At 50.8% G+C, this 27,424-nt stretch overlaps 1 protein-coding gene across 2 annotated transcripts; it reads left to right on the top strand.

The window, feature by feature from the left end:
• radil2a (Ras association and DIL domains 2a) lies at positions 1–26,817 on the top strand. Of its 2 annotated transcripts, XM_017306439.2 has the most exons (16): positions 1–640; positions 3,540–3,866; positions 4,086–4,321; positions 5,496–5,824; positions 12,631–13,320; positions 13,402–13,439; positions 13,738–13,907; positions 13,986–14,098; positions 15,999–16,218; positions 17,282–17,454; positions 19,201–19,345; positions 20,937–21,118; positions 21,191–21,491; positions 25,715–25,836; positions 25,911–26,050; positions 26,126–26,817. In XM_017306439.2, exons 1-16 carry the CDS (start codon positions 513–515, stop codon positions 26,229–26,231), a joined length of 3,420 nt encoding a protein of 1,139 aa, XP_017161928.1. In that variant the 5' UTR covers positions 1–512; the 3' UTR covers positions 26,232–26,817. The 2 variants fall into 2 exon arrangements, with proteins under 2 accessions (XP_017161928.1, XP_008415349.1); XM_008417127.3 differs by having other exon boundaries at positions 13,741–13,907; positions 20,937–21,491.
• Positions 26,818–27,424: the final 607 nt, after the last annotated feature.

Raw genomic sequence — 27,424 nt, 5'->3', positions numbered from 1 at the left:
CGCTCCAGCGGCGGCAGGTTGATCGGTCCAGTCCGCTCAGTCAGCGCTCTGTGCCGGACGTAACGGCTGCCAACGTGACCCGGGATGGAACTTCACCGCTTTCCCAGAAACTTTTTTTCCCGCAAACGGACTGCCGGTTTACTGCACTTTGGATTCCAATGTCGACGAATTTTAGCGTAAACTTCTGAAGCTTCTCCGGGTTTCCTTCTTTCCCTGTGAAGGAACGTGAACTTACGGTTGGAAACGGTTCGGATAACGGTCAGTGTAACGGAAGCACGAGCGGCAGTTGGAGCGGGTTTTCTGCTTCTTTTTACGTCTTCTTCTGGGGGTGGGGGGGGGGGAAAGGTCGGTCGCCTTGTGGATTAAACTTTTTTGAGCTTTTCTAATCCCGAAAAGTTCCCGTCTCCCGCCGCTAGCTGTAGCGGGGCAGCGGAGGGAGAATGCGAACCTCTGCCCACGTCGGCTCTCTCGGTGGTTCCGTCGTGTTTCCGTAGACTAACTGAAGTCGAACGATGATTTCTGAGGAGAGAAGCAGCCACGTAAATAAACAAGCCCTCAACTTCCCCGTGGGTTTGCTCATCCGCTCTCCCAAAAGGCGCCTGGCCAAGCTGGGGAGGAAACCCAGCAATGGATCTGTCCAGTAAGTTCAGTCATTTACAAATATTTACTTTTAACGTTAGATTTAACTGTGTTTTAGCCATATGGTTGCAGCCATCTTCCATCAGAAAACAGCTGCATACACTTTTAAAAAGTGGACTGATTGGCATCATGAAATAATTGATTTTAACTCATAATATAAGAGAGAGTTCCACCTCACAGTCCTCTAAACCAGTGTTTTTCAACCACTGGGCCGCGGCACACTAGTGTACCGTGAGTGATCGTCAGGTGTGCCGTGGAAATTATAAAATTTCTCCTACAGTATTTTCCGGACTATAAGCTGCTGCTTCTTTCCTACACTTTAAACATGCGGCTTTTCTGTGGATTTCTCTTCAACCACCAGGGGGCTCTTTAGCAGGAAGTGAATCAATGGAAGTCAAAATTGTAAATCAAAGAAGAACTCGCTACTTTTCATTTAGAACAAGCACATGCTAGCAGCCATGCTAGCAGCAGGCAAACGGAGAAATGTTTTCAAACTCATATGATGCAGCTTCTAAGTTGAGGAGTATCGATCTGGCAGGACAGGAGGGAAATGGAGCCGCTGCAGTAAACTCAGCTGCACAAAACCGGATCTGGAGACGGAGAACTGCGTCCTTAATGTATCCGGTAGTTATTAGGACGCAGCTCTCTGCTGCCCTCTGCTGGGTCCTAATGGGAAACTGAGAGCATATACGTTAATGTCTGTGACCAGCGGCCTGCAGCCCGGTGCGGCTGATAAGTTTCCAGGGAGGTTCAAAAATTTGAAGGTGCGGTTTATACTGTGATGCGCTCATAGTCCGGAAAATATTGGTCTTAAAAGATTTTTTTTTGAAAACGAATTAATTATCTGCAAATAATGCCGTCTTTGAGTGTCTCTGCTGTAGTCGTGACTAGCGGTGTAATCATGTAATTTTCTCACCACTAGATGGCAGCAGGTGCAGAGCATTTTACATTAAAACAAGAGAATTAGTGATGCATGAATGTTACTACAGTCATGCATCACCACAGTGTTGTTGCTGTCCAGGTGTATTTCTGAAGTGGGCATGTTAAGTGCAATTTGAAATAAGAAATGTAAAATATGATAAAAATATATTTGTGTTTATTTGATTCCTATTCAAGACACTTTGATGAGAATGACTATATATGTTATATAGGCGGCTACAGAGGATCTTTGTTTCCATTTTTGGTTGGTGGTCCCTCAAGATTTATTCAATTAAAACAATGAACTTTGGATCAAAAAGGTTGAAAACACTGGATTATTGTTACTTGTATAAGTTTTTAACTCTTTAATTCTGACACATGCACATTTTAATGTTGTACAAAGTTAACCTGACTATATCAGTTCTCAAATATTGATTTAATTTATGAGAGTACTTTTATTAAAAGTTATTGCCTCCTGTAGATAATAATAATTGATTATCTTCCATCAAGTGTTTGGAAAACTTGAAACCAGTCTTTTACATCATTGTGAAGAAACGTTGATGCTCCTTTTTGCAGAAATGCTTCAATCAATCCACATTTAAAGGATTTTGAGCATAAATTTCTGTTTCCTTCAAGTCGGGTCTTCATTTGCTTCATTTGCTGCATTTGGATCTTGCGGTCTGGCCTACCTCATGTTGTCAGACCCTTTCTGTTTCAGGGGTTTGTTGATTCTGCTCATTTTGCAGTAATCAGGGTGTGTTCAGTGAGACTGAACTGAAAAAATGTGCTTAATAACAGTTTATATTTTCAACCCCATAATGTAACGAGGGGAGGTATTTATTTTTCACACAGGACCCGGTTGGATAACAGTTTATTCTTTACTAAAGTCATTTTAAAATACTTTTAGAGTTCAGTCAGCCTGTAATGTGTCTGGATTTAAAGTCATTTTCTGCCTTTCAGCATTGTTGTGGTGTTTCAATGCCTCTTTTAACAGAGTTCAGGAGGAGATAAACTTATTTAAACCCTTTACTAGACTCCTGGGTGCACACTGGGCGGGTTGTGTGTTTTTACAGAGCTACCCGCCCAGACTGGGAACGCAGGATTCCTTTGTGATCTGGAAAACCAGGACACGTGATTGAAGTCATTTCCAGGTCTGGAAAAATGTGGATAAAGAATAAAAATATCCTAAATTCTCCCACAATGGAAAAATTCAGAAGCAACATCAGCAAAGTGACAATCAAAGCAAGTAGATCTACAGAAAGGCTGCCGATCAATCTGGCCTTTCATTTTTTAAAGATTTATCCAAAGCGTTCATTGGGTTTCCGTAGTTCAGAGTGATGTCAGCACCGCCATCTTGTTTTGTGTTTACTGCTTGTATTTATTTGGAGTATTTGGGCCAGGATGAGATTTTTTTTAAAATTACAAGAATAAAAACATACAACAGTAAACCGGAGTAAAATGGCAATATTAGGAGAATGAATTTGTAATTTTATGAGAACTCTGACAGAAAAAATGAGAAATGTTGATCATCTTGTGAACTTCTACTTTGGTTTAAGTTTTACAGATAGAAAATACTTCAACTTTTAACACATCAGCATCAAGTTATTACAATAAGCAGAGCTTTGAAACGATCAGGCAAACGACTGAGCTGCTCCCATCAGATCACGATAACTATCAAAACATTTTCCTCGTTAAAATGATTTATATCTTGTAATTTTAAGATGTTTTTTCTGGTCAGATTGAGTCTTTATTCTCCTATTTTTATGGCTATGTTCTCTTAATTAAACAGAATAAAGACTAAAATAAAACTCTGTTCTGTAAGGCCAGTTTCAAACTAAATCCCATGCAGTTATTCTAAATGGCTGCTGCCATCCAAAGGACTCAGACATTATTAGATATTGTTTGGTAGAAGCAGAGAGTTTGTTGAAGCATAAACGGGAATGTTTGAAGGTTCTGCAGCCTGACTCTGCTCCTCCGCTCAGGTCCAACAAGTCGGACGGCACCGTCCGCTCCGCAGAGAGCGTCAGCGTCCGGCAGCCGGCCAAGAGCAAGATCCGGCGCCACAACAACCGGCTGTCCACGGTTTTTAACTACAGCCCCAACCTGCGGGAGGGGGGCCGGCGGGGCCCGACCCGGGGCGGCCCCGACCCCCAGGCCACCGACGACCCCGCCGAGCTCTCCAGCCAGCGCTCCGTCCCGGGGATCTTGAAGATCTTCGGCAGCGACATCTGCCAGGGAGCCCACTACAAGAGCGTGCTGGCCACCAGCCAGTCCAGCGCCAGGGAGCTGGTGAGGGAGGCCCTGGAGAGGTGAGAGCGCCCCCTACTGCCCTGGAGGCCGCCGCCTCTCAATGCTTATCAAATAAAATATAGGAAAACATCCAGTGCTTAGCAAAAGTATTCATAGTATACAGTAGCTGCAGCTGACAATTATTTTAGTAATTGATTATTCTGATTAATCATTGGATAAATAGCAATCGCACTAAAATCTGCTTAATGCAACATGACAGCCGTGCTCCTGTCGCCCAGGTACTGTCTGGAGAAAGAGGACGCCAGCGACTACGTGCTCTGCGACGTGATTGGTCAGACGGGGGCCGATCACCAGTGGAGGAGGGAGTGCTTCCGGGTGGTGGGGGCCAACGAGAGGCCCCTGCTGCTGCAGGCGCTCTGGAAGCCCAAGGAGGGCTTCTGCAGGCGCTTCGAGATCCAGCGCCGCTCTACCGTGGAGCAGCAGAGCCTGAAGCACCGAGACACCATCACAGCAGGTAACGCTACCCCGTACCGACAGGTAACCCCATTCAGACAGGTAACCCCCACCCCATTCAGACAGGTAACCCCACCCTATACCAACAGGTAACCCCATTCAGACAGGTAACCCCCACCCTATACCAACAGGTAACCCCATTCAGACAGGTAACCCCCACCCTATACAGACAGGTAACCCTATACTGACAAGTAACCCCATTCAGACAGGTAACCCCATTCAGACAGGTAATCCCATCCTGTACCGACAGGTAACCCCATGCAGACAGGTAACCCCATGCAGACATGTAATTACCCCCATGCAGACAGGTAACCCCACCCTATACAGATATGTAACCCCATGCAGACGTGTAATTACCCCGATGCAGACAGGTACCCCCATGCAGACAGGTACCCCCATGCAGACAGGTACCCCATGCAGACAGGTAACCCCACCCTATACAGATATGTAACCCCATGCAGACGTGTAATTACCCCGATGCAGACAGGTACCCCCATGCAGACAGGTACCCCATGCAGACATGTAACCCCGCCCCCGTCGCGGCAGCAGCAGCAGAGTGGGGTGTGAATCGTCTCTGGACATTCCTCTGTGCTTACCGGCTCCAGCAGTGCTGAATGGTGTTTGTGTTACGTCAGCGCGACGGAGCGGCTGTTCATATCAGATGGAGGGCCGCCCCCAGCTGTCCTCCGGTTCTGCTGCATCGAGGCGGCGCCAGTGCAGTCGAGCATTATGTTTGGGTCGGTTTGGTTCACCAGAGCAATTTCAGGGGAATTTCGGCCACTGTAAACAAGATTTCATAAACAAAAGCTCTCTTCTGTTTGTGTTTTAGATTAAGCTAAACACTCCACAGATCCAGGGATGGAATTTTGTTTTGTTCTCAAAAACCTAAAATGTTTTGTAACTTTTTAAAAATTTAATTATAAAAAAACCAACAAAATAACGTAGTATTTACGGGTGATGTGATTTTCTCTCACAGGAACACTAAGTTTAACGAACCATCATGTCTGTTAAAACAGACTCAGGTGGTTTAGAGTCTGTACGTCTTTAGAGATACTGGTCTTAAATTTCATTCATTAAGGTTTGATAAAGGTCTTTCAGTTGGTGACCCAGTTGGTTGGAAACCTCTCAGACGTTGACTGAGGCAGAACGCTTGACGATGCGTCTTGTGGTTCCAGGGGTGAACGCTCAGGCCCGGAAGCTGCAGAAGAACCGGTCCAGAGTGGCGTCCCTATTCGTGGACAGTGGGGGGGAGGACATGGAGGGCCCGGGATTCTGGAGGAGCCTGAGCGACATGGACCTGTCTGCCACGGAGAGGGAGGCGGGCCGGGCCCAGCGGAGCGCAGTCAGAGAGAACCCGGAGGCCGAGGCCGACACCGAGGTTCTGCGACTCGGCCTGGAGAAGGAAGAGACGGAGAGCAGCGACGACAACGCCACTCAGTACTCTATACACCCACCCTTCGACTTCCCCTACTTCCTGCTGCTGCAGGGCTACGACCACAGACAGGTGGGCTATCGACCAGAGGCAGGCAGGTGGGCTATCGACCAGAGGCAGGCAGGTGGGCTATCGACCAGAGGCAGGCAGGTGGGCTATCGACCAGAGGCAGGCAGGTGGGCTATCGACCAGAGGCAGGCAGGTGGGCTACCGACCAGAGGCAGGCAGGTGGGCTATCAACCAGAGGCAGGCAGGTGGGCTATCGACCAGAGGCAGGCAGGTGGGCTATCGACCAGAGGCAGGCAGGTGGGCTATCGACCAGAGGCAGGCAGGTGGGCTATCGACCAGAGGCAGGCAGGTGGGCTATCGACCAGAGGCAGGCAGGTGGGCTATCGACCAGAGGCAGGCAGGTGGGCTATCGACCAGAGGCAGGCAGGTGGGCTATCGACCAGAGGCAGGCAGGTGGGCTATCGACCAGAGGCAGGCAGGTGGGCTACCGACCAGAGGCAGGCAGGTGGGCTACCGACCAGAGGCAGGCAGGTGGGCTATCGACCAGAGGCAGGCAGGTGGGCTACCGACCAGAGGCAGGCAGGTGGGCTACCGACCAGAGGCAGGCAGGTGGGCTACCGACCAGAGGCAGGCCGGTGGGCTACCGACCAGAGGCAGGCCGGTGGGCTACCGACCAGAGGCAGGCCGGTGGGCTACCGACCAGAGGCAGGCAGGTGGGCTACCGACCAGAGGCAGGCAGGTGGGCTACCGACCAGAGGCAGGCCGGTGGGCTACCGACCAGAGGCAGGCCGGTGGGCTACCGACCAGAGGCAGGCCGGTGGGCTACCGACCAGAGGCAGGCGGGTGGGCTATCGACCACAGGCAGGCAGGTGGGCTACCGACCAGAGGCAGGTGGGCTACCGACCAGAGGCAGGCAGGTGGGCTATCGACCAGAGGCAGATGGGCTATCGACCAGAGGCAGATGGGCTACCGACCAGAGGCAGGCCGGTGGGCTACCGACCAGAGGCAGATGGGCTATCGACCAGAGGCAGATGGGCTACCGACCAGAGGCAGGCGGGTGGGTTACCGACCAGAGGCAGGCGGGTGGGCTATCGACCACAGGCAGGCAGGTGGGCTACCGACCAGAGGCAGGTGGGCTACCGACCAGAGGCAGGCAGGTGGGCTACCGACCACAGGCAGGCAGGTGGGCTACCGACCAGAGGCAGGTGGGCTACCGACCAGAGGCAGGCCGGTGGGCTACCGACCAGAGGCAGGCCGGTGGGCTACCGACCAGAGGCAGGCCGGTGGGCTACCGACCAGAGGCAGGCGGGTGGGCTATCGACCACAGGCAGGCAGGTGGGCTACCGACCAGAGGCAGGTGGGCTACCGACCAGAGGCAGGCAGGTGGGCTATCGACCAGAGGCAGATGGGCTATCGACCAGAGGCAGATGGGCTACCGACCAGAGGCAGGCCGGTGGGCTACCGACCAGAGGCAGATGGGCTATCGACCAGAGGCAGATGGGCTACCGACCAGAGGCAGGCGGGTGGGTTACCGACCAGAGGCAGGCGGGTGGGCTATCGACCACAGGCAGGCAGGTGGGCTACCGACCAGAGGCAGGTGGGCTACCGACCAGAGGCAGGCAGGTGGGCTACCGACCACAGGCAGGCAGGTGGGCTACCGACCAGAGGCAGGTGGGCTACCGACCAGAGGCAGGTGGGCTACCGACCACAGGCAGGCAGGTGGGCTACCGACCAGAGGCAGGTGGGCTACCGACCACCAGGTTAATGTTTTACTGCTACTAGAGACCATCTTTAATTAGGCCTGTTGCGATAAATGATAAATCAATTAATCGCACGATAAATTAAACCTATAGACCTCATTTTAATTATCGGTTTATCGTCTCTTCCTGCCTTTTTTTCTTTCTCTTGATGACACTGAATGAAAAAGGCTCCAGTCTCTGCACTGACCCTCCCTCCCTCATTTCCTTAGTCTAATGTCCAGCTCTCACTACACGAGCTGTCGGCCATTTTCTAAACCTGAGAGACACATTAGCCGACAGAAATCCCAGGTGTAACGGTTCGATCGGGTTCGATCAGGTTCGATCGGGTTCGTCATGCCGTGTGGTGTCCAGCCACATGGACACAAAGTAATGGCTCCAAGTCCAGTTAACTAATTTAAACCAGGCATTAATCAATGCTTTACTAGAATCTACCTGTGATGATGTGGCTCAGCTAAAGTCCTGACTGAATGAAAATCATTATAACCTATTTATGTCACGTTAACGAAGAACAGCTGAAAACTCACCAGGTTTATAGTCATTTGACTCCAACTCCTCCCCTTGTCATTTCTATATTCTTTGCACGAAATGTTTAACATTAATGTTTCCACATATCATCTCCGATGTCGGCTGGACTTCATGTTGCGCCGTGTCAGCTGTTTGGGATTCCCCTCCGTCATCTCCCCTCAGAGCAGGAGGAGAATCCAGCTTTCTGATTGGCTACCTGTCACATTCAGCGTTAAACTCCCAGTCGGGGAAAACCCCTGATTTAGATCGGAGCGCCACGACGATCTACACCACACTGCAGGATGATCGGCTACGAATCACCAGCGACGATCTTAGATCGGCCAACGATCCAAGATCGTCATAAGGGGAAAAATGGGGGCAAAAAAATATCGAGTAGTGTGAACCACTGCATTAGGTGGTCTGATGTGCCCATCTACTCTATTTAAATCTAGTGATTCCTGAAGGAGGCTACACAGTGGAGCAGTGGGTAGAGCTGTTGCCTTGCAGCAAGAAGGTTCTGGGTTCGATTCCCGGTCTTTCTGCATGGAGTCTCCATGTTCTCCCTGTGCATGGTGGGTTTTCTTCAGGTACTCCGGTTTCCTCCCACAGTCCAAAAATATGACTGTCAGGTTAATTGGCCTCTCCAAATTGCCCCTAGGTGTGAGTGTGTGTGCATGGTTGTGTGTCTCTGTGTTGCCCTGCGACAGACTGGTGACCTGTCCAGGTGACCCCGCCTCTCGCCCGGAACGTTAGCACCAGCTCCTCCTGACCCACTGAGGGACAAGGGTGCAAGAAAATGGATGGATGGATGGATGGATGGATGGATGGATGGATGGATGGATGGATGGATGGATGGATTGATGGATTCCTGAAGGGCAACATAGTTTACAGCCAGTGTTATGTGTTCTTTTGAAAATAAGGTTCATCTATCTATGGCAGGAAGTCGCATGTATTATTAGTCATTTCCATTAAATCAGTGTCAAAAGGTCTTGAAACAATATTATTGTTTATCGCAATAATTTTTTAGACAATCGCTCAGCAAAATTTATCATGACAGGCCTAACTTTAATATTGATTTACCTCCATGTTTCTTCATTTGTTTATCCAGCTACTCTGAAACAAGATGATTACTGATGAACAGATATTAGAAAACTGAATCTGATCTCCTCATCCAACACGCTTACACCTGGTACGGTCGCACGGGGCACAGGTGCCTCTCCAGAGGTCAATGTGCGAAAGGCGGGGTCACCTGGACAGGTGTTCATCGCAGGACAACACAGAAACAGACAGGACAAGCAACTGCACACACAACACGCGCGCACACACACACACACGCGCGCACGCACGCACATAAATACATAAGGAGAATTTAGAGAGACCAGTCAACCTGACAGTCATGTTCCTTGGAGGAAGCCGGAGAACCTGGAGAGAACCCACCATGAACAGGGAGAACATGCAGAGAGACCGCGGGCGGGAATTCATCTTAGCATTTCATAAGGACCGTCAGTTAATAACAGGAAGTACTTCAGACGCACCAATTAGAGATTACATTTCTGACTTCTGTTTTAAAAACATTTCCTTCCATCGGCTCTCATTAATAACTTGTATTAATATCAGAGACGACGCCCGTCATGTGATGCTGGAAAACGCTTAGTGTGGCTAGCGCTTAGCGCAGTTAAGCTAGCGTGGCTAGCGCTTAGCACAGTTAGCATGTAGCGTGTCTAGCGGTTAGCGTGTCTAGCGGTTAGGGTGTCTAGCAGTTAGCGTGGCTAGCGCTTAGCACAGTTAGAACGTAGCGTGTCTAGCGGTTAGCGTGTCTAGCAGTTAGCGTGGCTAGCGCTTAGCACAGTTAGCACGTAGCGTGGCTAGCGCTATCCAACAGCAGACTGTATGTTTCCTGTAGAGGAAACACTGAGACTTCCAGCATTTATTTAACCAGAGTGTCTGGTTAAATAAAACCAGACACTCTTATTTCCATTAGAGCATCAAGTAACAAGATGTTTAAAAACATGATTAAATTCCCATGTTGCTTGTTTTTTACAGACGGCTGTTTGCTTGATGTGGCTGCTGCAGTTTGATGTGTAAACATTCCCAGATGTACAACTAGACAGAATGTACAAATACTTTAACTAAACACAAGCTTTCATTTATTGGAATAAATAAATACCATAAAACACTGTAATGAAGTTTGGATCTGTTCTCCACTTGAACATTTAGATGTTGCTCAGAAAATCCCTCTAGTGTGTTAAGAGACGACACGAGAGAAGCAGCATGAGAGCTCTGGATTATCATCTGTTAATCCCTGAGCCTCGTCACATTTTGGTACCTGGGTCCAATACGAGCGCTTTCTTAGAAAGGAGTTACAGAACCAGCAGATCTATTTCTGAAGATCTGCTCTGTCATTTCGTGCCCACAGAAGTCCAAGTAAAGAAACTCTCCAGAATGTTTGACAGATGCTGACCACATCCTGCTTCTGAAACAATAATAACTCGGCAGCGTTGGAGCTTTGTTTCCTGGACTTCAGGGCCGGGTCGAACCACTTTCTCCCCCTGACCCGGTTCCTACAGCGGAGCGGCTCCGTCAGGCTGCAGGAAGTGCTGCGTGTTTATCGCTGCGGCTGCTGCAGCTGGAGGAGGAGATCGCTGACTGTGCAGGATGGCGCTAGCTCTGCGGCGCGCTGCCGGCTCCTTTCTCCTGACAATAGGTCAGAACCGGAGCCAAAGCAAAGAAACGAGGCTTGTCTGTGTTGTGTCAGTTGACATAAAATAGGAAGCGATAGCTGATGTTATTAATGCTGTGCTGTTCCAGGCCGACTGAAGGAACATAAAGAAACATTTCAGCTGGGGAACCGACCCGACAGCGACCCGTTATCCTGACCCGTAATCACTTCAGTGAATAAAGGAAACTGGCTCATTCTGCAGTTTTATTTCAAAACTCACGACTATTTTATACAACTTTGGAAATTCATTAAAAATACAAATAAATCATTGAACAGCTTCCTAAAAAAAGAAATTCCACTGTGCAGCATTACTTTAGTGAACGTTTGATCATTGCAGCTAAAAGTCCTCAGAGGAGCCGTTCATGTTTTACATTAACTGATTAATAACTGCAACAGTGATTATTAGGAGTTTTCTTTACACAATTTGAACCAGGTGGAAAAAAACTGCTGGTTGAGAAGTTCTGGGTAAAACCTTCTTAAATGCAAAATGTTTATATATATTTTACAGTTTTGGCTAATTACAGCTCTGACTGTGTTCTTTCAGCAAACTGCCTTTTTTTGAGTCTGTATACTTTCGTTAATGATCGATTTATTAAATTAGTTTTCAGTAATCTATTAATCTGATGAGTAGCATTTAGCCTCGCCTCACCGCGCCGCCCCTCACCTCGCTGCACCCTGCATCGCCGTCCCTCGCATTGCATCACCTAACTATGCTACACCGCCCCTCGCCTCGCCGCGCCCTGCATCGCCGCCCCTCGCCGCGCATCACCTAACTATGCTACGCCGCGCCCTGCATCACCGCCCCTCGCCGCGCCCTGCATCGCCGCCCCTCGCCGCGCATCACCTAACTATGCTACGCCGCGCCCTGCATCACCGCCCCTCGCCGCGCCCTGCATCGCCGCCCCTCGCCGCGCATCACCTAACTATGCTACACCGCCCCTCGCCTCGCCGCGCCCTGCAACGCCTCACCGCGCCGCCCTCACCTCGCTGCGCCCTACATCACCGCCCCTCGCCGCGCCCTGCATCACCGCCCCTCGCCGCGCCCTGCATCGCCGCCCCTCGCCGCGCATCACCTAACTACGCTACACCGCCCCTCGCCGCGCCCTGCATCGCCGCCCCTCGCCGCGCATCACCTAACTATGCTACGCCGCGCCCTGCATCACCGCCCCTCGCCGCGCCCTGCATTGCCGCCCCTCGCCGCGCATCACCTAACTACGCTACACCGCCCCTCGCCGCGCCCTGCATCGCCGCCCCTCGCCGCGCATCACCTAACTATGCTACGCCGCGCCCTGCATCACCGCCCCTCGCCGCGCCCTGCATTGCCGCCCCTCGCCGCGCATCACCTAACTACGCTACACCGCCCCTCGCCGCGCCGCGCCATGCAACGCCTCACAGCACCGCCCTCACCGCGCCGCCCTCACCTTGCCCCGCCTCATCCTGCCACCCCAGGTTGTATTCTTAGCTCCTCATCCTGGTTTCCGTTCACACTGCTGGCTGATTTCCTGACTGTTACACAAGGGGATTAGTCCAATCCCAGACACCCTGGCAGATCCAGAGGATGCGCTAAGTCTGCTGGATTAGCAGGAGATAACGGTGACAGACACCATATTTAAATCTGCGACAGTTTCCAGCTTCTGTAATAATGTTAGCAGCTTCCTTCCAGTTTCATCTTTACTTCATTTGTTTAGTTTAACTGTCATCAGTTATCAGGTCTAGGCTAGGATAGCATTAGCATGTTCACCTCTGTTTTCTCACACCTTATGGATTATTGATCTGTAGTTATTAGCTGATCATGCCAACATAAAGGAGCAACTCAACAACTACTTCCTTTCTTATTTCAAAATAAGAGCCCTATGCAGATGCAGTGATTGATTTTGATCTTTTAGGATTTTGTGATCTACCTGATGAGCGGGAGCAGCACCGTCTTCGGCTGCTGCAGGGAGCACAGTACCGGAGAGGATGAGGAGCGGCTCAAGGTCGACATCCTCCTGTTTGCTCCTGACGTGTCGCCGCAGCACTGCTGCGTCAGACGGCTGGACTCCAACTCCCAGAGTTCCTCAGGAAAGCAGAGAAAGACTGTGACCCTGCTGAGGCCCCTCCACGGGGCCCCCGTCACCAGAAACGGTTTCCTTCTGGACGAGGAAGTAGAACTGAATCCTGGAGACCTGATTGGTTTGGGGAAGCACTACCTGTTCCTGTTCAAGGATCCCACCGGCGGGTCGGGCTCTCCTCCTGCTCCGCCCTGGATGGCCCGGCTCCGCCCGGGCTCTGACGCTAGCACTTCCTGTTCGTCCTGCGGCTCCTGCATCACCGTGAAGCGGCTCCAGGGGAAACCGCCGGCATCCTGCTGGAGGAGCCTGGAGGGCACCGAGGCTTCGCTGCGCTACGAGCTGCAGCAGGAGGAACGGGTCCTGCAGGAGATCCTGGACATGGTGGATCCCAGTGAGAACGAACCGAAGCTGACTCCTGCTTTCCTGCTGATTCTCTGCATCCAGCGCTCCGCCGGCTCCTTCCAGCTGACTCACTTCAGGCAGCTGCTGCTCCGGATCGCCAGCCAGATCCAGCTCATTACGTGGGTAAGCAGCAGGAGCGCTGGTCTGAACTCAACCGCATGTTTTCTACAGTAATTCATGTCTTCATGTGATCTAACCTTTCAGGAGAAGACAAAGGAACTCGCTGCAATGCAACCAGAAGTGTGAGTCCACATCATCCAGATGTTTAACTGCAGTCTATAAAGAGAAACTAAACTCCTTAAACTTTTCTACATTTTGTCACATTAAAGTATTTTTAGGTGAAACGTTTCAGAAACCTTGTTTCAGCCGCTGCAGACGGGCTGCCGCTGCAGACGGGCTGCCGCTGCAGACGGGCTGCCGCTGCACACGGGCAGCTGCTGCAGACGGGCAGCCGCTGCAGACGGGCTGCCGCTGCAGACAGGCAGCCGCTGCAGACGGGCAGCTGATCAGCTTCATCTGTATTTCCTGTCTGTTCGTCAGCAGCTCCGTTGACGACGCAGCCGATCAGCTGCAGCAGCTCAGCCTGGAGGAACTGATCTCAGGTCTGCAGCCGCTGGTTCTGTGGATGGCCAACTCCATCGAGCTGCTGCACTTCATCCAGCATGAGGTCCCCCAGCTGTTGGCATGGAGACGGGACAGCATGGACCAAGGTGGACATTTAGTTTGCCTCTTTAGAGCCTCCAGCCCTGTGAAGGTGGTAAAAAGCGTTGTGTCCTGGTTTCCATCAGAGCGGCTGCAGGCGGAGCTGTGGTCCACCCAGACGGCCTGTGAGGAAGCCATGACGGTCCTGGAGGAGGTCATCATGTTCACCTTCCAGCAGTCGGTCTACTACCTCACCAAGGTCTGCCCCACTGCCACATGTGACGCAGGAAGCCTGGCTGCTCGCACAACAGTCTGTTTCCACTGAGCGTTTTCCAGACCCAGAACACAATAACAGCGTGGAAACGCTCTTCAGCAGGAAAGAGCAGGGAGGGAGGGAGCGGGGCGTCCTTTCCACTCTGCAGTGTAAACACTGACAGCAGTTATCTGGAGCTGCACAGCTTCCAGCTACTGGACCTGCTGGGAAACAACCAGTCACATCATCGCTGTCCCAGGCTCACTTCTACCTGAGAAAACATTCTCACAGGATTCACTGCCACATTTCAGCAAACCAATGGTTGAACTTCACATTCCGCAGGAAGTTCACAGTTTCTGTTTCCATTTTCTGGCACATTCACGGCGCCGCAAATGGCTCCGAAAAATCCTTCCTGTTTCAGACGGGGCCGGTCGCAGTCGCTGCATTTAATCTGCAGGTTTAATATTTATGAACCTTCTCATGGAACAAACAGTGGACAAAACAGAAAAATCCATTTTCAGATAAAACTGACAGCTTTTAAAACCATTAACTGAAATTCATCAGCAACCGTAAATCAAACTCTAATCATAAGACATTTTTCTGATTCTGGGATGATGAGACTGGGGTCAAAGGTCACCATCTGACCAACCAGCTGTTTAAAGGTTTTCTCCACCAAACCTGACTGAGAAATGGGCAAAGGTTTCAGGTCAGATGTGCAGAACTGGTAGAATCAGAAGCAGGATAACCTTCCATCCTCAGTCAGTTGGTCATGATGGGCTGCATCATGCAGAATGGCCTTAAAGATGGCCGCTTCCCTGCTGGGTCTCAGATGATTATTATTCTGATCTATTATGATTCCAGACAGAGTTTCAGCCAAACCTGTTTTATTGGAGAAGATCTCAGGACTTTACCTGCAGATCCAAACCCACTGCAGCAACTCAGCGCCGCTGTGGCTGACGGCTGTAGAGGGGCGGAGCCAGAAGCTGCTTTACTGATGCATCTGCTGAACCAATCAGCAGCCAGCTGATCGGTTCTTATGATCAGAGCGTCTGCAGGTCGTCCTGCAGCTCCAGCACCTCTACAGCGAAGGAAACGGGAACAATCTGCTCTCTTCTTTTAAGACCAACGGATTTTATCCTGAACTGAAGAAATGAGCTCCGCTGATCCAGTTTTGATAGGTTATGGATTGGTAATAATCAGCAGCAGCTTTCAGTGTTGATAACTGAACACTGTTATGAACACTGGGTCCAAAACGCCCCGATCATCTGGGCGTTTTGGGCCCAGATGATCGGGGCGTTCCTGCAGAGGAAAGCAGCTGTCAGCAGAGCAGGGAGGAGCAGCAGCAGCTCCTCCCTGTGATTTCCTGTGGATGACTGAATGTTCTCAGTGTGCAAACCGGATTCCTGAGCTGAAGCTGTCAGGTTTTCACCTCGACCCGTTAAAACCAGCCGCCATCTGCTGCTTCCCAGCAGGGGTCCAACATGCACCGCAGCTGAGCTGCTGGCTCCTCCTCAAGGTTCTACCTGACTTATGGAGTGTGTGTGCGTGTGCGTGTGCGCGTGTGCGTGTGCGTGTGTGTGTGTGTGTGTGTGCGTGCGTGTGTGCGCGTGTGTGTGTGTGTGCGTGCGTGCGTGCGTGCGTGTGTGTGTGCTTCGGGTGCCATAGAAACACAACATACACATGACAGAAGAAGCAGATACTCTGATAAAACACACTTCTTCCCTCTATAACCTTTGAACTTTTTCACAGGAGAGTCATGCTGAGCTGCTTTGCCTTTGACCAGATCCTAAACTCGGCGTAGTTTTATCTCATTAAAACGAGAAAGTTTGTTGCTCTGACGAGATTCAGCTGTGCAGTGAAAGGCCTCCTCAGAGTTCAGAGTCGTCATGCCTTTGTCCCCCTGCAGAGCATGTACCCGGCCCTGGGCGGCCTGCTGGACGGGAACCCCTTCTCTGAGGACGGTCAGCTGCGACTTCCTGTCAGCCTCAGCAACATCCTGCAGGTCCTGAAGGAGGCGCTGGAGCTCCTGTCGGCCTTCCAGGTGCATCCGGACATCTCCCTGCAGCTCTGTGCCTACCTGTTCTTCTTCATCAACGCTTCGCTGTTCAACAGCCTCATGGAGAGAGGTAGCAGCTCACGCTGTTAGCTTTAGCTTTAGCTTTAGCGTCCAGCCTTATGAATGCGGATCATGGCCGTTTGGTTGTTTCTCCCGTTACTTTAGCTTTTGACAAACTGCTATTTGTTTAGTATTTGCATTAACAGTCAGAATGTTTTAATCATTCAAAAATTTTCACTTTGAACACAAATCTGAATCTATCTTTAAAATCAGCTTTTATTTTGAAGGTGGCTGCTGTTTCTTGTTTTGGTTGCTATTTTACCACCGTCATGCATGTTATGTCTGAGACTCTTCAACATTTGCCCTCGGGTTGCCATGTTCTGGCCCATCTGCCCTCGGGTTGCCATGTTCTGGTCCATCTGCCCTCGGGTTGCCATGCTCTGGCCCATCTGCCCTCGGGTTGCCATGTTCTGGCCCATCTGCCCTCGGGTTGCCATGTTCTGGCCCATCTGCCCTCGGGTTGCCATGTTCTGGCCCATCTGCCCTCGGGTTGCCATGTTCTGGCCCATCTGCCCTCGGGTTGCCATGTTCTGGCCCATCTGCCCTTGGGTTGCCATGTTCTGGCCCATCTGCCCTCGGGTTGCCATGTTCTGGCCCATCTGCCCTCGGGTTGCCATGTTCTGGCCCATCTGCCCTCGGGTTGCCATGTTCTGGCCCATCTGCCCTCGGGTTGCCATGTTCTGGCCCATCTGCCCTCGGGTTGCCATGTTCTGGCCCATCTGCCCTCGGGTTGCCATGTTCTGGCCCATCTGCCCTCGGGTTGCCATGTTCTGGCCCATCTGCCTCGGGTTGCCATGTTCTGGTCCATCTGATCAATATGTTATCATTCATGGAAACAGTGTTTGCATGAATAACAAAGTAAAGAACTTTATGGAAATGAATGTTGGCTGGTTTTGTACAGGAACAGATTTCATGTTGAAATGTTCATTATCAGTAATATCAGATCTGAAAACTGACTTTATTACTGAACCAGCAGGTTAAATCTGAGCAGCTCGTTTTATTTTTACTGTTTGGGTTCTGTTTATGCTGGCCTTATGGGCTGCTCTGGCTAACTGGAGGTTCTGCTTCTTCAGGGTCCGTGGCCGGGTTCTACCAGTGGTCCCGCGGCGTGCAGATCCGGGCCAACCTGGACCTGCTCATGGACTGGGTCCAGAATCAGGGCCTGGCCAACATGGCCGCTCAGTTCCTGCAGAAGCTCTCTGCCGCCGTCAATCTGCTGGCCACGCCCAAAGAAACGCTTCTGCAGGTCAGCTCACATCCGCTGCTCATTTCCTGTTCTCTGACCGCCGGTGGGCGGAGCCACGCTGATGTCAGCCTCACGGGTTTTATTCGCTCAGGTGTCCCATGTTTCTGTTCTAACTATTCACAGCATCAGGATCTCAGTAATGAGTTCTGATTCTGGACGCGACTCTCTGCTCGTTGTTCTGCCTCTGAGCAGAAGGAAACGGCCTGCAGGAAGCCGACCAGCAAATGTTCCTGTCATGACATCATGGAGCTGCAGCCATTCCTGCAGATTATGTAATCCAGAGTAAATCCTGGAGCGGAGTAATGTTTAACCTGGGACCGCCTCACATCCTGTTTGCTTTTATCCAGCCGTTCAGAAAACCGTTTGTCCACTTCCTGTCAGACTGCTCTGACTCCTCGTCCTCCCTAAGCAACACGTTCTCTTCCTCACCTGTTCAGGTTCAGCTGCAGATAAACGGGAAACATCGACAGCTTACATTACAACTGAAATCTGATGGCTCGGGTTGCCATGTTCTGCTCCATCTGCCCTCGGGTTGCCATGTTTGGACTGAGCGTTGCTGTGAGACGGAGCTTTGGGATGAAGTTGATCCTCAGACGGATTAGAGGGAGTCGGAGGGACTTTAGTTCAGGATAGAAACGAGCTTCACATGAAGGTTTGGCTGAGGAAGCAGAGGTCAGTTAAAGTAAGGCTTTATAAAGACTCTTCCTGCCCACCCTCCTACCGTCATTTAAAACTCATAAGCAAACACCACATCATGTTTCTATTTGTTTCTGCTGGTTCTTTCCTCATTGTGTGATTCTGATCCGTTGTGTTGTGGAAATATGGCAGCTTTTAACTCTGATGAACCCAAAATACCCGGGCCTCGTGTTCATAGGAAATGTTCCTGTGGGTCAGGCAGAAGGATTTACCTCCAGTAGAAAATCCTGTAGGCTGACAGAGCGTCCTGTGGCGGCCATCTTGTTTGTTAGAAATTAGGAAAATGTTCTCTAAAGCACAAAAATAGATGTACTGCAGCTCAAAGTACAGCTAATTTGACCCTCAGGGCTTGTTGTAGTATGAGATGTTAGTCTGGCATGTTGAGTTGACACCTGTTTCCACAGCATGACTCAAAGCAGCAGCAGCAGCCGGCGGCTCCACGCTGCTGACAGGCTGAGCATTTCAGAAATATCACCGCTCTGGAATGAGACGACTTGTTGTGGTCGCTGCAGAGCGGGACACGCCCTCCATGGCTTTTAGTTTTCCATCTGCAGCGGTTGAGTGGCTGCTGCTGCTGCTGCTGCTGGAGCTGCTGCTGCTGCTGGAGCTGCTGCTGCTGCTGGAGCTGCTGCTGCTGCTGGAGCTGCTGCTGCTGCTGGAGCTGCTGCTGCTGCTGGAGCTGCTGCAGCTGCTGGAGCTGCTGCTGGAGCTGGAGCTGCTGCAGCTGGAGCTGCTGCAGCTGGAGCTGCTGCAGCAGTGGATAACCCAGCCTGCTCGGGTCTCGCCTGCTAGGAGAATTTAGCTGCCAGACAAAACATCCAGAGACAGTTTTAGGTTGTTGACCAACAGATTTAAAACACCGCCTCCAGTCGGACACAGAACGTCTCACTTCCTCTGATTCAGCAGGAAACGGTCAGAAAGAACCACGTGACGTTTCTGCTGTAACGTCAAACTCAAGTCCACTGAGTCGCACGTTTCCTGGGGTTTTTCCTCATCTATTGATGCTCATCACCTGCAGCAGCGATGACCTGTCTGTCTGTGCCCCTGCAGGCCTCCTGGGCGTCCCTCAGGGCGGAGTTCGCCGCCCTGAGGCCGGCTCAGCTGCACCACATGCTGAGGGAGTACGGCGGTGGGAAGCCCCGCCCCCCTGGGTGGAGCCCGCCAGCGGAGGAGGCGGAGGACGCGCTCAGGACCGGTGAGTGTTTTCCATTTTTCTAACTGTAGAGCAGCTGCAGGACGGCGCCATGCAGATTTATTTAGCATTGTTACTCCGCCGGCCCGGATCTGCCCGGCCCGGTACTCTGTAGGACCCGTGTACCAGCAGTGGCTACTGCAGTCGCAGTTGATTACCAACATGAACCGCCACTAAACAGTCAGACTCAGGGAAAAACGGGAATTGAACTTCCAGACCTGCTGTGTGACCGTAGACTTTGACTAGGCCACATGAACAGCTCTGGCTGGAGGTGAAGCTCCGCCTCCAACTGCTTTTCCTCCATCTACTCTCAGCAGCTTCCCACAGCATCATGCTGCCTTCACCGTGTTTTCACCTCAAACCGATCTTCACGTTGGCCAAAAAGTCGAGTGTTGTAGAACCTTGTTCCCGACCCGTTTCCTAGGTGACCGGGTCAACACTGAGGTTAAAGAACAGTTTTGGAAAAACGTCCTGATCTTTACATGTTGAATTGGTTTCTGTAGCTGTAATTTCTATGAAAATCATTTGGACCCGTTTGGACCCGGCTGTTCCCAGGATCTCGCTGTTGACAGTAAGCTGGAATCTCAGCGGCTCTGATGTGGCGGGCATGTTTGGACCTGCTGAACGGAAAGCAGGCAGGAGAAACGGGAACATGCAGCGACACCACAGGAACCCGGCTGGACCGGACCGGGCCCAGTTAGTCTGAACCCAGATGTTCTGATCCGGTTCCAGCTGGTTTCTTTGAATCGCTGAGGAAACTAAAAAGATTCACTGCTGAGTCCAGAGCTGAAACTAATGATGATTATTGGTAAACAATTATTCTGATGACTAATCTAAATATCGGCACTTCAGCTTTTTATACAATGTAAAAATACATCAAAACATGAAAACAAGCAATTAATTCATATTTTAAATTACAAACATTTATTTTCCTGAACGACCATTTAGTAAAAGATGCAGATTAAAAATAATCGTATCAATCATCAATAGTCAGGCTGATCTCTGTTGTTGATGATTACTGATTGATTATTGATTACTGATCGCTGGTTATTGATTACTGATTGATTATTGATTACTGATTGCTGGTTATTGATTACTGATCGCTGGTTATTGATTACTGATTGCTGGTTATTGATTACTGATTGATTATTGATTACTGATTGCTGGTTATTGATTACTGATCGCTGGTTATTGATTACTGATTGCTGGTTATTGATTACTGATCGCTGGTTATTGATTACTGATCGCTGGTTATTGATTACTGATAGCTGGTTATTGATTACTGATTGCTGGTTATTGATTACTGATCGCTGGTTATTGATTACTGATTGCTGGTTATTGATTACTGATCGCTGGTTATTGATTACTGATTGCTGGTTATTGATTACTGATCGCTGGTTATTGATTACTGATCGCTGGTTATTGATTACTGATAGCTGGTTATTGATTACTGATTGCTGGTTATTGATTACTGATCGCTGGTTATTGATTACTGATAGCTGGTTATTGATTACTGATTGCTGGTTATTGATTACTGATTGCTGGTTATTGATTACTGATCGCTGGTTATTGATTACTGATCGCTCCCCACCAGCCGACGTCCTGCTGGGCCTGGACAGCCATCCTCCTCTCATCCTGCCCAGCAGCTGCTTCCAGCTGGAGCCGGGTAAGGTTCTGTCTGACCCGGTTCTGTTGGAGCAGCTGGCCCGCCTGCAGGCCTGGATCAGCCGACCGCCGCTCAGTGAGACCCAGAGCCCGGGTTCGGTTCTGGAGCAGGTAAGGAGGTTCTGTGACCCGGGTCGGGTCAGGAAAAGCCTTGGCGTCTCTGATCGGCCCCGTGTCGCCCAGACTCAGGTTCCCGACGGACCGAGCAGCGCCGAACCCGCAGCGACCCGTCCCGGTCCGGACAGGGAGTCCGACCCGCTCTCCTCTGCAGAACCGAGTCAGGGCAGAGAGTTGCATGGTGACCTGAGCCGCTGCGAGGCGGTTCTGGCCCAGAAGCTGAAGAACCTGCAGCTGCAGAACGCCCTGCCGGGTCCGGCCGGCACCGGATACCACAAGAGCCTGGCTCTGGACCCGTCCTGCCTGCTGACGCCGCCCAACACCCCGCAAGGCCCGGAGCCCGGCGAGCCCGAGGCGCCGCACACAGGTAACCAGAGGTCAGAGGTCAGCAGCAGATTTCTGTCTTCATGAGGCCAAACAGAGGTCAACATGGAGAACACGGCCCGGTTCTGTGGCCCGGTTCAGATGCACGGCTTCAGAACTTTGTTCCTCCTGAAGACACGGTAACGGTTTAGAGCTCAGGCCTCTGATTGGCTCAGGCTGATCCAGAGGAGGAAACAGCTGCAGGAACTTCCTGTCTGATCCGCCTGCTGGAGCATCAGAACCTTCAGATGTTGGTCCAGAAACCGCAGATCAGAGGAACCGTCAGGCTTTTAGACTCTGTTTCTGCCAGCAGATGCAGCTTTAAAGTCCTAATATGTCAGTTTTTATTTCACCTAAAGCAGCAAAATGTCATTTTCATGATCAATGATCAATATTCAGATGATCAATGATCAATATTCAGATGATCAATGATAAATATTCAGATGATCAATCCAGTAAGTGGATAAAAAAATTCTCATCCTGCAGATTTTTCATTGAATTTCTGGAGCTTGTTTTATAAAATATTATAAATAGATATAAAATCATTTTTAAAAATCAATTTGTCTTTCTAAATATGAAAATAAAAGTTTTATTCTCTAAAATGCAATAATTAGATAAAATGCTTATATGTTTGTTCAGTTTTGGTCAAATTGGAAATGAAATGGATTTTAATCGGTTCAATAATCGATTAATTGTGATTAACCTGATTAATCGTTCCAGTGCTAATCGAAAGCAGGAATATGTAAATATGATTAGATGCTTTTCTTTAATCCATCCATCCATTCTCTAACACCTGGTCCCTCCTGGGGTCGGAGGTCGTTCTGGGCGAGAGGCGGGTTTGTTCTTTAGTCCTCAGATAAAATTAGAAACTTTTTTACTCTGAAACCAGAGAAACTTGTTGGTTTAAAGTCATTTAAATAAACGAATCTGAAAGCAGAGACCAGGTTTCTGCTGGATCCAGCGGTCAGACATGGATCAGACATCCTGGCTTCATGCTTTACTCCCTCTGAAAGTCAGGAGGTTAAAGGGCAAAGGTCAGCCGGGGGTAAGGATGTGGCTGGTTACTTGTCAGATTCTACGTTTTCTTTTTCAAAAGAAACAAAACTTTTTAGTATTTCTTGTGAATATTGAGCAACAATTTAATATTAAACTGAGATTATCTTTAGTTTTCAGTGTTTTTAAAATGGAAAGTCAAACCTTTCAGCTTTGTGCCGTGGCACAAATCAGGCGCTAACTGGGTGCTAACCTAGCCCTAACCAGCTGCTAACCGGGCATTAACCAGGCGCTAACCGGGTGCTGGCCTAGCCATAACCAGCTGCTAACTAGGCGCTAACTGGGTGCTAACCAGGCGCTAACTGGGTGCTAACCAGGTGCTAATCTAACCTTAACCAGGTGCTAATCTAACCTTAACCAGGTGCTAATCTAACCTTAACCAGGTACTAACCAGACGCCGTTTTCCAGGCCGTTATTTGGTTGATCTTCATCTTGACTCTGATTGGCTGCTGCTGTTTTCTGTTGAGAGGCTAAAGGCGTTGAGGCGTCAGCCTGGCAGCCGTCTGGCAGCAGCTGCTGATTCCTCACCAGTAGCTACAGCCACATAACTTTAATGTTCATTTACATGCAGGAATAATGAAATGTTTCAGTTCTCATCAAACAGCTGCAGCAGTTTATCACCTCGTTTATTATTTCAGATAAAACAGAATTTCTCAGTGATTTAAATATTTTCCTGATTTAATGTATTCATGTGTTATTGTAGTATTAACTGTATTAACTAAAGTAGATAATGTCCTATTAATTAATGGGTTCTGGGATAATTGGCAGAAAATTTAAAAAAATGTATTAAAAGTTAATAAAAAATAAACCAATTTAAATATATATGTTATACAAATTCCCCTATTGTTTGTTGGCTTTGCTCCAGTTCACCTGTGAAAGTTTAGCCCCGCCCCCAACAAAATGTCAGACCACCTCATTGGGCGGGGCCAGGAGGGGCTGGGGGGGGTCGTGGTCAGGATGGGGTTGGGTTTCTGCCACTATGTTGCTTTATTTAGCAACTTTTACTAAGTTACACAGCCCTGGCTGCCGGAGCAGCGACTTATTCTTCTGTTGTTCTGTTTTTGGAGGCGACTGTGAATCACATTTCAACCCACAGGGGGCAGCACTGACACGAGTTTAGGCCAAACATTACAGAATTAAACACATTTATACAAAAATGTCTAAATTTGCACAGAAGTAAGTTAAACAGTTTACCTGCAAAAAAGCTAATTCAGGTTTTAGTTTCTTTTTTAACACCCACAATCCTTTGCTGCATGACCAGCCCCTCCCCTCCAGAAATAAACGTCGGTCCAGTTTTACTGACTGACTGCTGATCTGAATGCCGTCACGTCGTGCTTCCTGATTATTATTGATAATTTATATTTTTGCCATTTCCTCCTGGTGGGAGCCGAGTGGCTGGATCCCGATGGATCTCAATGGATCCATCAGGATCCCAATGGATCCCACTGGACTCTGTTGGATCCCCGGCCTGACCCTGGTCTCTGCGGTTCTGCCCAGATTAGTAATCCTTTAATCTGTGATGTCAGGACGGATAGCAGCGGCCGGTCATGGGAATTTCCAGCTGGGTTGGTGCGTGGAATCTGAATGTTGGGGGCTGGGGGGGGGGGGGGGGACGCTAACCTGGGGCTGTTTGGCTCTTTAAAGGTTTCATGATGTCACCGCTGAGTCGTCGGCTCCACCCAGTAATGAGGGTTTCTACTGGTTTATTCCCAGTCTAACCACTGGCTGTGGTTCTGCATTCCAACAGTCTGGGAACAGAAAAACTCATGACATCATAAAATCTGCTGAACTTTATTTACGCCAACAAACGGCAGGCTGAGCATTTATCGGGAAAACTTCCTGATTTATCGGCTCAATAAACGCCATCCATCCGTTTTCTTCCACTTATCCGGGTCGCGGGGATCAGTCCACCTGAGTGGGCGGGGCACCAGCCCCACTAACCCCACCAGCCCCACTAACCCCACCAGCCCCACTAACCCCACCAGCCCCACTAACCCCACCAGCCCCACTAACCCCACCAGCCCCACTAACCCCACTAACCCCACCAGCCCCACTAACCCCACCAGCCCCACTAACCCCACCAACCCCACCAACCCCACTAACCCCACCAGCCCCACTAACCCCACCAACCCCACTAACCCCACCAGCCCCACTAACCCCACCAGCCCCACTAACCCCACCAGCCCCACTAACCCCACCAACCCCACTAACCCCACCAGCCCCACCAGCCCCACTAACCCCACCAACCCCACCAGCCCCACTAACCCCGTCTCCCTTAGAGAGAGAAGCTCGGTCGTCCAGGAGGGACTCGGAGTTGAGCCGCTGCTCCACCACGTCGAGGAGCCAGTTGAGGCATCAATAAACGTCAATGTTTTAAAAATCAATCAATAATTGAACAATTATTTAAATATTTTTCCACTGTTGTTCAACAAAATCAATATTAAAAGTTTCATCTGAATCTGTGGCAGATTTTAAATTTAACTTTAATTCACTGACTGTCCAACATCGAGACACAAAGCACTTCTGGACGTCTCCAGGGGGACACGAGGTCTCCAGGGGGACACGTGGTCTCCACGGGGACACGAGGTCTCCAGGGGGACACGTGGTCTCCACGGGGACACGTGGTCTCCAGGGGGACACGTAGTCTCCAGGGGGACACGTGGTCTCCACGGGGACACGAGGTCTCCAGGGGGACACGTGGTCTCCACGGGGACACGAGGTCTCCAGGGGGACACGTGGTCTCCACGGGGACACGTGGTCTCCAGGGGGACACGTAGTCTCCAGGGGGACACGTGGTCTCCACGGGGACACGAGGTCTCCAGGGGGACACGTGGTCTCCAGGGGGACACGAGGTCTCCAGGGGGACACGTGGTCTCCACGGGGACACGTGGTCTCCAGGGGGACACGTAGTCTCCAGGGGGACACGTGGTCTCCACGGGGACACGAGGTCTCCAGGGGGACACGTGGTCTCCAGGGGGACACGTGGTCTCCAGGGGACGTGGTCTCCAGGGGGACACGTGGTCTCCAGGGGGACACGTGGTCTCCAGGGGACGTGGTCTCCAGGGGGACACGTGGTCTCCAGGGGACGTGGTCTCCAGGGGGACACGAGGTCTCCAGGGGACGTGGTCTCCAGGGGGACACGTGGTCTCCAGCTGTCCTCTCTGCTCTGTGCAGTCGGTGGGAGCGGCGATGTGAAGCCGGGAGACGCGGCAGCAGAAGAAGACAGAGAGGAAGTGTTCACAGTGGAGATCCACAGAGGGCCCCACGGCCTGGGACTGGCCCTGGTGGACGGGAAGGTGAGACACCAGGACAGTAACCACCGCTTAGCGTCTCTACGTCAGAACGCCATCTTTATTCTGCGATGTTGCAGCAAACGGCGCTGAGGATGAGCGGCATCTACGTGAAGTCGGTGGTTCCGGACTCTCCGGCGGCTCGCTGTGGGAAGCTGAGGACCGGCGATCGGATCCTGGCCGTCAACGGCACCAGCCTGGTCGGCATGGAATACAGCATGTAGGACTGCAGCTGCATTCGCCCTGTTGATGCTAACGGTTTAGCAGCTTCCTAACCGGCTGCCGTCTGTTTCAGAGGCAGAGAGCTGATCCGCTCAGCAGGAGACGCTCTGAGGCTGCTGGTGGCGAAGATGGACACCGACTGCAGCAGCAGCAGCAATGCAGCTGCAGCTACATGCTGAGAGCAGAGAGAGTCTTCTCCTCCGACTGCAGCACCGAGCCGAGGTTTACTGGATCCACAGCATCGCCGATAGAAGCCTGCTGCAGCTGCTGCTGCAGCTTCTTTCTGGCCTGCAAACTGGGAGGAAAACCAGCAGCTGCTGCAGGACCTGCTGCAGCTGCTGCAGCTTCAGGCTCAGATCCAAACGTTTGCTGTAAACACGTGGAAGAAGCAGCAGATCAGTAATCTAAAATGTTTTCAGGTTCTGCTGCCTTCATGTTTTCTAAAAACTGAATGGTTTCAGCGTCGCTGTAACTGAAACTGGATTTATTTAAATGTTCATTTGATCTCAGAAGATTCTGACTTTTCATCAGCTTCATCATTTTATTCCACCTGAGTTCACTCTGGTTCATACCTGACTGTTTTTATAGTTTTCTAAAAGTCGTAATTCTCCTGAAGAACCAAGTTTAGTTTCTAATTGTCTCATTTAACAGAAAGTTTTAAATGTTTGGTTTTACTCTCCAACTGGAAACATGAACAAAATTCATCTCCATAAATTAAAAAGTTCCTTTAATTCTGATTAAAAATGGAAACTTGATCAAATCTGATTTTTGTTGATGATGAATTCCAGAAAAACGTTTCTGAGTCGGCAGACAGAAGGTTTCTGCTGGAGCAGCTGCTGTTTGGGCTGAGCAGAACCAGCCGGGTGGAGCCTGCAGCGGGCCGGGCTGGGCCGGGTGGAGCCACCGGTACCGGGTGGAGCCTGCAGCGGGCCGGGCTGGGCCGGGTGGAGCTTGCAGCGGGCCGGGCTGGGCCGGGTGGAGCCACCGGTACCGGGCGGAGCCTGCAGCGGGCCGGGCCAGGTGGAACCGCTGGCACTGGGTGGAGCCTGCAGCGGGTGGAGGTACCGGGTGGAGCCACCGGTACCGGGTGGAGCCTGCAGCGGGTGGAGCCACCGGTACCAGGCGGGTGGAGCCACCGGTACCAGGTGGAGCCTGCAGCGGGTGGAGCCACCGGTACCGGGTGGAGCCACCGGTACCGGGTGGAGCCTGCAGCGGGTGGAGCCACCGGTACCGGGTGGAGCCACCGGTACCGGGTGGAGCCTGCAGCGGGTGGAGCCGCCACCAGGCTGCCTTCCGGCGCCCTGCGGTTCCCAGCCTGACGCGGCTCGGGGCCCCTGAGGTTAAACACTGGAACCAAAGCTAACGCTAGCAG

The sequence above is a fragment of the Poecilia reticulata genome, chromosome 8 (genome assembly GCF_904066995.2).
Source record: "Poecilia reticulata chromosome 8, P_reticulata-male-v2, whole genome shotgun sequence".
In the NCBI taxonomy this organism is placed as follows: domain Eukaryota; kingdom Metazoa; phylum Chordata; class Actinopteri; order Cyprinodontiformes; family Poeciliidae; genus Poecilia; species Poecilia reticulata.
This window is presented reverse-complemented; position numbering and strand designations above follow the sequence as displayed.